We start from the raw sequence: 11,579 nt of genomic DNA on the forward strand, positions 1-11,579 counted from the left end.
AACATTTGATATATATTTGACGGACCTTTTAACTGCTTGAGGCCATGACATTCACCTCTAATGCGACGCCTTTTCAATAAAAGTCTACATTGCCCCCCAGTGGTCAAAAACGCTTAATACATGCACACTTGTAATCAACGGACTGGAGTTGCGTTCACTAGCTGCATTAAAGCTCGGACTTGGACTACATTCTAAGTTTATATAGATTTGTTATACTTTATGTGTCTTTTGTTGTAAATGGTAACCAGATATATCGAGAACAAAACTTGAGTATCTGACTTACAAATCCTGTGAAAAACAAAGCACTCTTGCCCCAAAATTGTCCCCACACAGTGATGAATTACAGGCTGAAGAACGATAGTGTCGTGGATTAAGAAAAGTAAAACCGTTGTCACTGTTTTACTTGTGGAGAATAATGATAACAACGACCACCTCCGACTGAAAGTTGAACAATTTAATTATCAATTGTATGGCTACGGTGCTGTTCTATCGTGTGACATTATTAGTTTTTTAATTTTCTGCAGGACTTGAAGGCAGCGTAATACCTCTAGCTGCTTTCACGGTGTCCTCCTGTTGTCGCATATTGATCCAGCTAGCTGATCGTTAGCTTTTGTGTCAGGATGGTGTCTGTGGTGTGTAAATGTTTGTCCGTTGTTTCTGGCTAAAGGTATCTGGCATTTGGCGGCTTTAATGTTCCGTGCAGCTAATCTAAAAACCATCGGCAAAGCGGGAACCGGCTGGTAGGTGGTCTTTGAAATCAGTGAGACGTAACATATTGTTCACGTCCACTCCACTTTCTTGAATCAGCCGGCTACACAGCTAGCGTTAGAGCTAGCTATGCTAACCGGTTAGCAACAAAGCTAATCTAAACTTCGGAGGGCTTCTTTCTTGTGTATCTTCTGGCGACAGTCGTTAAAATTAACAAAGGTTAAGTCTACGAATCTCGATTTTTAACCGAAGTTAAATATCTTTAGTGACAGTTGGTTGCTCGTTGTAGTTGACCTAGCTTGCTAACAAGAAAGGGTTACGATAGCTCATGAAGCTAACAACAACCAGAACAGCTTGCTAACTAAAGCACAGTAATGTCACTGTCATTTTCAGAGGAGTTTCCAAACGACATCGCAGGCTCTTAAATCATATTTATGAAGATTAATTGAAGTAAGTATTAAGTTATGCAAAGAACTCAGGAGCTCAGGGGATTTTGCATCTAAATTTACTCAACGGAAAGAGAAAATGCGTCAAATGGGAATAATTATTTGTCTAATGCGAGTTTCGTATCCGGTTGACGTTTTAGCGATCTCAACAGCTAAAGTTACGATGGCTAATTCACGCTAAAGCGCTTGGATTTCGGTTTATTATGACAAGGATGATCCCACATTGCCTGTCACTTCTTCCACCAATAATAATTTACAAATCATACCAACAAACACACTTCTTACACACTTTACAGCTTACTGTGCCACTGAGTAGTTGTTTTGCACACACTTGATAGCTCCAATAAAACACAAGTTGCATTGTAATACGCTTTTAAGTGTATAATGAGTAGCATGATGTCCCTTCTTTTCTGTCCTCTCAGGCACTTTCGCCGGACGATGGACGAGCTGGTCCATGACCTGGTGTCAGCACTGGAGGAGAGCTCCGAGCAAGCTGCGCGTGGTGGCTTTGGTGACGGTGGAGACCATGCACTGGCCGTGGGCTGCCTGCTGAAGAGGCAGGCTCGGAAGCGCAGGGGTAGAAAACGACGTTCAGACAACCCGCACCCCCCTTGGGAGACAGGCCACCTCAGTGAGGGTTCAGAGTCTAGTGTGGAAGAGCACAAGGTGAGGCGGGGTGTGCGGATGGAGGACAGTGATTCAGTGGTTACACAGACCTTGAAACCCTAATCTGGCCTAATCCTTTGGTAACTGTGATATATTGGTTTCTGCACAAAGTCAGAATTGTCCACTAACGAGGGATTGTTTGTGGTTGAATTGGCCTGGTCTTGGCCTATAACAGATAATCTAGTTAGTCTCCTTGATACCATCTTTTTCCAAGTTTCTCAGAGTTAAATTAATTTTACCTCACTCAAATATTGCTTTGGCTTAGTTAACATCTTCAAGTTTGTTCAGGGGTCTAAAGCCAGCATCAGAATCAGTGTCACAGTGTATTTACCACGTTGACATTTGTTGCAGGACTACCGTGCCAGTACAGGGGGTGTCTCTGCAGCCAACAGTCATGCCCGTGACAACAGCGACTCAGATGAACAACTTGGCCCCAAACGGCGCACCCTCCTAACAGCTGACACAGGACGAAGCAAGCGGCCGCTGTGGCCAGATGACTTGGGTGTCCTGGGGTCCGCGGAGGGAACTCGCAGCCTTAGACGGCGACGTAAGGTCAAACGTATGGCTGTGGACCCACCTGTGGAACCAGAACCCCCTTCCTCCACCATGCTAGGCCCCCCACCTGTCCCCAAAGCTCGTGTTGGCAGCAGGCCTCATAGACTTGGTGCAAATGAGGGCAGGGGAGCGGTGGAGCTCTGTGGAGTTGGACTTGTAGGACCAGGGGGAGGGAAGAACAGGGTGAAGAAGAGGAAACTGGCCACCCATAGGCTGGGAATGGAGGCTGCAGATGAAGGGGTGGTGGTGGAGAGTGAGGATCCCATCTCTTCTCCGATGGAAGGATCCAAGGACAAGATGGAGTTGGAGGAGCAGAAGGGTTCAGATGAGGACATGAGTGACAGGTGGTTAGTGTTTTGACTTTTTTTTTCTTCGTGCCCTGTGTTTCCAGAAGCTGCGGCACTTTTTACGCTGTCTCTTCTACTGTATGCTGTTGTGAGTGTGTGTGTGTGTCTCTGTGTGTGAGACACAGTCAGCCCACAGGTAAGAACTGTGTTCTGTGCAGGACAGGGTTTTAAATGTCAGCACTTCTTAGAGTCTGAACCATTGAATATCAAAATGGTGAAATGGTATATTTTTATATGTTTGATTACCTATTTTTAATGAGAGTTCGGGATGGATGTCCTTGTATGGCTGCTTTTGCTTAGAAAACATTTCAAAACTTTATCCTCTGTTGGTAAAGTGGAAAAAAAAGTTTGTAGAAAATCATATTTTCTATTTATTTAGAAGATATTAAAAATAAGTATTTAACAGTGTATGCGAGGTAGCTAGTTTTTCTTCTAGTAGATGGTAATTGATTTCATATTGACCATTTTCTTGTAAGAAAAAAATTTCTATCATCTTTCTTTTTCAGTGAGACCAGCAGTGTTAGTAACAGCAGTGATGGAGGCCTATACACCAACGATGAAGGGAGGCAAGGTACATGCTCGAACATGTATTCACATTATTGGTCAAACTTTATATAAGTGTTCACAGTCAGTACACAATATGTTGGTTTATGAGGGCATTTGAGATCTAATTCCAAAGATTATTTTTGTTTATTCGTTGGCGTGTGTAACATGGACACTGCACATTGATAAACATTGTTCTAAATGTGCTATAGTTAGCCCAGAGATTATTTTTCATCTGTAGTCCTTGGATAGTTGTTACACAGTCAACCAAAAACAGAAGTGATAATGTTCTTAAGATCACTCATAAGCATGCGTAACAATAATATAGATAATGGAGAATGTAGATGTCAAAAAGAACATCATTCTTTATGCCCTTATACTACATAGTCTAATACAGGTTAAAACATGCAACACAAGAGTCTCAATACAAGACATGCTAAACATGACAATGAGAGATATTAATGTTCATAGAAATAGGGACCAAGAAAGATGACGTTGTCCTGCATTGTTAGACGGCAGAAGCACAGTGTATTATTTTTGTATGTCTCTGTGTAGGCCTGATAGTAATAGTTCAGCCTTTGCGTAGGCTGTGTTTTTATTATCACGTGCACACTGCAGATGACTTTCTTTGGGATGAGAATGCAAACCTGTTTTCTGAATTTTCTGCATTTTTATCCCGTATTGCATGCAGGTGTAGCCATAGTAGAGCTTCCCTTTTCAGTCCCCGAAAAATATGGAATTACATATTGAATACATGTACAGCTCATGAGCCTGGGGCCACGCTTCCTGACTCTGTCCTTTATCTTCCAGGAGATGATGAGCAGAGCGACTGGTTCTATGACGGCGAGCCGGGCTCCGGTTCAGGGCCCGGAGGCGCGTGTGGAATAGCAGGGGTGGTTCCCTGGTGGGAGAGAGAGACAGGTTCAGAGGAGCTGGATCTAGCCGACCCTGTCTTCAACAGCATCCTCACTGGATCCTTCCCACTCATGAGCCCTGGAGCTCAGAGAGGTAAGCTAGAAACCTGACAGACCGTATAACAGCATAATCGTTATCAGAAAAATCAGTTGCACTGGCATTAAATGTTAAATGTAGGTAATGCACCTGTTAGCCACAATATTGACATGTTGTTTTTTTTAGGTTGAGGGTGTTTGGTCTGCAGTGGTGATATAAGACCATAGATTGCATTGTATAGAGATTATAAATTTACATAGATACATAACATACATAGGACAATGTTTTTGTAGTCTCATTCGTGACCAGTAGGAGGCAAACGTGTCACACAGACAGAAACCACAGCACCGTTGAGCAGTTTGGCTTCAATGTGCTGCATTGTAAATTTATGGCATAAAGTCACCTGCTTTTGACTGTAGCAAGCTGTACCTCAAAATAATAAATACCAGATTGAATTTCATTTTCATCTTCACTGGTCTTCATCCTGTCTGCCTGTAGGCATAATATGGAGCTATGTACGGCTGCCTTGGTGCTTCGATGTTGTACTTTTTCTTTTTTTTGTGTGTTAGTTGTTTTCTGTGTGATTCTTCCCGGATCTCATTCACAAGGGATTCGTTTTTTTTTAATACCATAATATATAAAAATTATCTTTACTTCCATTATAGTCTTTATGTCCTTCTATGTAGGTACTGAGAACAAGTGTAACTGAAGTCAGATTCCTTGTATGTGTAAACACATATTTTACCTCCTACCTGTAGTGCCATTTATCCGTTGTTAGGCTGAGAGTTAAATAGTTTTGGAGATATCAGTCATATCTGCCTTGTCTCAGGTATAATGGCTCTAAATGGAACTTCCCTAGTGATGTTCAGAGCATGAAAACCTCCTCAGCAATATCCCTTTCCAGAAATCACATGGTTACGCCACACAGCTTGTTGTGAAAAGTTTCATGTAGGAACTATTTTCTTTCCTTATCACTGTGCATTGGCTCATGGACGAGACTACTTAGCTAAGCTACCTAGGATGGCCTGCATTACAGCTCAAACGAGGAGGATGCCATTAATGTTGACATCCTGCTTCACCGCGAGCACAAGCCTCTCGTTCATCAGTAGATGCGCGTTTTCCTTCTGTGCGGTGATATGGTGTAGTTCGGTAGGGAGAAAATAGTTCTTTTTGAATAAGTGGCCCATAATGTCTGAAAAGAGAAATTGCTATTGAGTTTCTTTTCTTTATTTTTTTAAATTTTGTTGCTTTGAGCACCACAAGCAAAGTGCTCTATAGTTCCATTATGTTCAGGTGAAGGCAGACATCTCTATGTCAACCCACACCAATACAGACTAGGTGGATAAATAGCACTGGAGGGAAGAGGAAAAATCGTATTTTTGATACTGGGGTGAACTGTTCCTTTAAAGGTCCCCTCCCTGTGTTCTGTCCCATTAAGTTTGGTGGGACACACTGTGACCTTCTTCACTTAAATGCTAAAATTATCAAACTAATCTTATAATCTCAATAATCATGTCCTGAGTTGTATTGCTGACAAACCCACTTTGTGTTTGTCAGGGTTCCAGGCCAGACTGAGTCGTCTCCATGGAAACCAGCCATCTTCTGAGGTGGGGCTGCAGGGCAGCTCTGGCCAAGGCTTCAGTGATAGACTGGGAAGACAAAGCCAGGACTCCCATGAGTGAGTTCCCTTCCTTTTTTTTTTTTTAAAAAAAAAGTTGTTAATTTCTTTAAATTAAATTTTGTCTGTTCATCTCCATCATATATTTTCTTATAAATCTGCGTTTTGAGTGCACTTTTAGATGCATCTTACTAACTACTATGACAAGTGCCATACAAATGAAGTAGTTGAAACTGTGGAGTAGCCAACCACGTGCCACAGTTTCCATCTAAAATGAACTCAGATTTAATTGTCTGATACAGTAATTTGGTTTGCAGACTGCAGGGTTGGATGGAACAAAAACATACAATAAAATTGCCTTAAATTAGTATGGAACTGGAACACACACCGCAGCATTAATTATATACAATACACCCATATTATTTGACAATAGAGACGCAGACGGGGAGTCTTGTAGGGATGTTTGGATTGCACATTTGCCACAGTTTCTGCAGACTAATCAATTAAAAGTATTAAAATTATTTAATTTAAGTTCCTGCAGCACAAATGCAAGTAATTTTCCAAAGTTTAAGTCTATTAAGGTTTTTGGGTTTCTGTAAACGTTTCTGTGGTGGACAAGGGCCAACAATTCACTTTCAGAAAGAAATGATGATGAACAGCAGTTTGCTCTCTGTCTCTGGAAAGCGGCCTTGATGGGAATTTGAGGGCCTGAATGACAATGTCATATCTCCTACAGGCCCTGGTTCAGCTCGGGATCAAGAAGAGAACACGGACAGGTGAGCCACGTTTCTTTACTTTGTTTTACCCTTGAAAATGATTTGAAATGCAGTTTAGATTTTGGGACCAAATGCAGTCGCTGTTAAAAACACTAGTCTTGTGTTATTCCATGGATAACTTGCTAACGGCTTCGTCTGTCCCACTCTGCCACTTCAGTTGCATTGGGACCCACGGTCAGACAGAGGGCATTGGAGGAGCTGTTCAGTAAAAACAGCCAGCAGGTGAGAACAACAGTTTTACTTAAAACGCCGGCGATTTATGATCGGAGCTCGGCTTCATTTCTTTTAATACCCTCCTTTGTCTCTGCTGCACTGGTTTCACAATGTTTAATGGTATTTTTCAAATGAATAAGAACACATTTTCTGTAGTTTCATTTGAAGTAAAACTAAAGCTGCCATATTTTTGTCTCGCTTGGCTGGTTTTGCAGACAGACCAGCGGGCACCTCGGCTCTCTATGTACAGGGGATGTCAAGCGGAGGCGAAAAGCAGCCCCCCTTGGATCCACTGCCCCCTCAGGTACTGGATGCACACCTAGATACATCTCACACACCATCTGGCACTTTTTACCAGCTGGCCCTTTTACTGTATTTTTGTCTCCCAGTTTCTCACTTGTTTACCTCCCCCTCTTGATTGAGCTCAGTATGTTCACCAGCCTGGTTTCCTCATCTCCTTCTGTCTGGCACATGCACTGATGTAAACACAAGGGACTGGGAGGAAAAGTGAGGGTTTCACTACACATTTTTAAAAGAATTAATTGAAGGAAGGGAGTCCCTCATCCTTCATATGGCTCTCCTCTCTCACCATTAAACCCTGCTTTAGCTCTTAACCCCCTTTCCTCCTAAGCTTTGTTGGACAAGAGTCAGCTGGCTAGTCATGCTGTCAGAGCAGAGATACTGGATTAGCTTTTAGCCAGCAACACTTGTGTACCCCCCCTCACCACCACCACCACCACCACCACTCCTCTCTTTACCCTCTGGGAAAGTTGATGCTTTTTGAGGAGGGAGAGGGAGGTAGTGAAGCCTAATGCTGTTAGGTCAAACTCCTATTATAGTATATTTAGTCTTAAGCCATGTCCCATTTTCAATCCTCATTTCAACCCTGGTGCCAGAATTGTTTGCACAGTCCAACCCCCAAAATTGCTGTTTGTTGTGTGTGCACACTCTTACACAAAGTTGTTCTCCCTTTTTATCCCCTGATCCAAAACAATATTAAAATCTACGAAAATAAATCAAAGGAAGAAAATAGCTATAACTCTCAGCTACTCAAGTAGCAGGCATATATAAATAAAAAAAAATACATTTTTTTAGTTTTATAGGTTTTCATTGTCCAAGGTTTCACCATCGTTGATGTGTTGCAGATATCAGCTGCGTTTGGCACTTGCTCCAGACACAGTTGCAGTGTGCAGGAACAGTAGATGCTGAACTCAGGGTGGCAGGGTGGCGACGAGGGCCTGCCAAATTCACATCCTGACAATTTGGCTATAACTCATCTAGGACTCAACATTCATGTGTGTCAAAGCGGGCAGCTTTGACCTGTGCTTCATACATAATAAAGATGGGATTAAAAAGGGTAACAGGCCGGTCACTGTGACTGGACCGTGAACTTCCAGGAAGAGCGAGGACAAAATGACCGCTGGTTGAGACAGACGTGGCTGGAAATGTGGCTAAGTTGATTACATGATTACATTACTTAGATGTAGCTTAACAATTTTAACGGAGTGATGATGTCACTGGAGGAGAGTCCTCAGTGCACAGAGGCAGCTCCAGATAGTAAACAAATTCACAAATGAGTGAAATGAAAATAAGAAATTTAACTTTGAAATGGCTAGATTACAAAAACTGCTTCTTCTAGACTCATTACTCTCAAGTCTCACCTCGTACCTCGCACAGTTTTAAGTGTGTTATTATATTGTAGATCTGACTTCTCTGACACAAACCAACATTGACTGTGTAAAGATATTTGACGTTTTGATGTTCTTGCTGTATTTGTATACACCAGCTGTTGAGAGTCTAACCCGTGACCTCTCCTTTTTCAGGATTGGTTGGGGAGAATGCACCTCCCATCCCTGACACCAACATGGGGAGCCGCATGTTACAGAGCATGGGCTGGAGCCCGGGGATGGGCCTGGGTCCCGAGGGCAGGGGCATTACTGAGCCCATCCGGGCCACGCAGAGACCCAAAGGTGCAGGTCTTGGTTTCAACTGAACTCCTGGTTTCTGGATCCTGATCCCAGAGCAGGCTGGGACTAGATACCCCAAGAACTACTAGTAGTGAGGGAGATAATGCTCAGTGCGATGAACAATTTAAAAAAAAAAAAAAAAAAAATCCAGAGTAATCCAAGAATGTGAGTTGTAAGAAGGGAAGGAATGAGGCTTTGTCTTATTAAGAAGAGTCTGTGATGAAAGAGATATTTTCCCATATTGGGGAAACTTCAAGCAGCCTGGGATGTCCACACAGACTGGTCCGCAAAGAGAAACAATGAGCAGTGAAAGTGAACGACTGAAACTGAGTTGGAGAAAAGGTGTTTAGCAAACTTGTCCTCACAAGAAACTCCATGTTGGAGAAAATCAATGACATTGCCTCATTGCAAGTGTGTCAAGCTGGCATGCTGCCTCAGTCCTGTTACCTCAGATGCCAGGAACCTGTGGGAATTTTTGACCATATACAGAGCGGGCAAATGATGGCTTTGTTTTGCTTTGTTTTTTTTTTGTTTTGTTTTTTTTTTTTAGTCAGCGGTGTTGGTTAGTGAATTAATGACAAATGTCCAATATTGCACAAGAGTTTTTGAATGAAAGACTATACTGTTAGGTCGTACGTCAAGATTCATTTTCGGTTGCTTTTTTAATGTGATGAAGTTAGGGTACACTGTATGGTTGTGTGTGTTGGAATATCTGGATGATTTCCCCATCCATTTTATTCTTTTAATTGAAGAAGACATGTCATGGGAATATTATTATCCATTCAAAACCCATAAAAGATACAAATCAAAATCACAAGTTTTCCCCTTAATTTAGCACCGCCATGTGTGCATGCAGCTCAGGCTTACACAGAAAACACAGATTTGGACACATGAGGTAGAGTCTGGTCAGCGACTACCTTGACTGTCTTACTTTACCCAGTGTGTTGAGGTGTTTATTCCTGGAAAATGTTTGTACTGCAGACCCCGCAGTATTTATCCATGAGCCATGAGCAGTGACCATGTATGACAAAAATGGTTATGTGATTCCCACAACCATTTCGGTATTTCCATACAGATATTCTGGTAAAATGCAGAAGACTGATAAATTCAGCTTGAGGGATGCAAGCGGTTAACTTGTTAAATTAATATAACGGTTAACTGTTAAATTATCGGCTAGATAATGAAAAAATGAGAAAATCAGCTGTCATCCAATAAAGAAATTGCTGCTCATATACAGAACACGCTCTTTGTCTCCTCAGAGCCACACAGATGATAGAGCCAAATATGTCATCCCTGGTGTATTTTTTTTTTTAACAGTTTCAGAAGACAACAACATGATTGTACTTTGCAATACATGTTTCGCATGGTTTCAGAGAAGGGGGAAAAGGTTTTAACACAGTAAATCTTAGTACAGCTATGGGACATTAAATGGTCCATCTTTGTTCACTACATCTTGGCCTTTCTTACCCTCAGGTGTGCATAAACTACAGGACTTCTTTTTAAAACACAAAAACATGAAATTATCAGTAATCCGGTCTGTACTGGTCATGAGCAGCAGGTAATCATTGGTATTCACTGGAAAAACCCATATTGTGCGTACCTCTTTAGCTCATTTCATTGCTTTCAGAATTTGAAAATAAAAAAAATGAAGGAATATTGTTGTCATGAACATGAAAAGGTTGTCAGGTGTTTTTTCTTAGCCTGGTGAGAGCTGCTATCAGGACTGAGGGCTGACTCTATTCAGGCCTCAAGTGAAAACACCTGTGTGACTGTGCAGGGCCTTTGATAACATAGCTACCAAGTTTAATTTCATTTTTTAACTTTAGTTTTATACCTGTTGTCACTTACTTGTGTTATTGTTTCATGTATTTGCTGAAGCTAATATAGCTAACCTGCAACCACAGATTGTCCCGAATACAGATGTAAAATCATTTTAATTGCAGGTAGAAAGATTCAGTTCTAGGAATAAAAGAAATTATCAGTTAAATAAAATGTGCAGCAAGTTGTGCTGTAACAATATTTGTTTCCTCTATTTTGTTATTGTGACCGTTGAGCACCAAATGGAGGGTCTTTTATCTCACATGGCCTGTTCAGAGGAGTGTGAGACCAGCTGTCAGTGACAAAAATAAAAATTAAACTGAGACTGTTGACCTACGCCATGTTGTGGTCTGCTAATTAGCTGCTAATGGATGTCTTTTTTACTGTTTGAATTTTGTTTTTCTCCAGCCTGTGGTCATTTATCAAATTGAAATCTGACAGTGAAATCAAACCTGTTGAAAACATTTTGAGTAAAAGACGCTAATTCCTGGCTCTACATCAACATTTGAGCCTGTCACCCCAGTCATGACATCTGCTGATAGAACTCAAACCGGCAGAACTTTTTGGTCTTGATGTTTCTTAGACAGCACACACACACACACACACACACACATTCGCAGCCTCTTTTTGATGAAAGCTTCAGTCCATAACTTCCCATAAAAACATACCCTTTATTTCCAACTCAATCAACGCATGCCTCACATTCACATGCTGACTCAACATCACTGAAATATGATGCTCTCTCTCGCTCTCTCTCTCTGTCTCCCTCCTTCCCTCCTTCATTTCTCGTCCTCCTCTCTCTACCATCTTTACAAGGCTGCATTAGAAATCCCTCCTCTGTATCTATGGGAATACAGGAGCGCTGTGTGTGTGTCCTCTACCCTCCCTTCTACTCACCACCTCCCTCTGCATATAAGGGAAAGCTGGCTGTGCCCCCCCCCTCTCCCGTCCCTCCCACAGCCTGCTCTCCC

At 41.9% G+C, this 11,579-nt stretch overlaps 1 protein-coding gene across 2 annotated transcripts; it reads left to right on the top strand.

Annotated features, from left to right (window-relative positions):
- The first annotated feature begins 538 nt into the window (after positions 1–538).
- On the top strand, positions 539–10,944 carry gpatch2 (G patch domain containing 2). 2 transcript variants are annotated; one of them, XM_046373623.1, is made up of 10 exons: positions 539–740; positions 1,577–1,820; positions 2,172–2,722; positions 3,229–3,293; positions 4,076–4,273; positions 5,774–5,894; positions 6,571–6,610; positions 6,768–6,832; positions 7,039–7,127; positions 8,647–10,944. In XM_046373623.1, the coding sequence occupies exons 1-10, from the start codon at positions 691–693 to the stop codon at positions 8,814–8,816; spliced, it is 1,593 nt and encodes a 530-aa protein (XP_046229579.1). In that variant the 5' UTR covers positions 539–690; the 3' UTR covers positions 8,817–10,944. The 2 variants fall into 2 exon arrangements, with proteins under 2 accessions (XP_046229579.1, XP_046229580.1); XM_046373624.1 differs by having other exon boundaries at positions 540–740; positions 2,172–2,719.
- Positions 10,945–11,579: the final 635 nt, after the last annotated feature.

The sequence above is a fragment of the Scatophagus argus genome, chromosome 19 (assembly GCF_020382885.2).
Source record: "Scatophagus argus isolate fScaArg1 chromosome 19, fScaArg1.pri, whole genome shotgun sequence".
NCBI classification, from domain to species: Eukaryota; Metazoa; Chordata; class Actinopteri; family Scatophagidae; genus Scatophagus; species Scatophagus argus.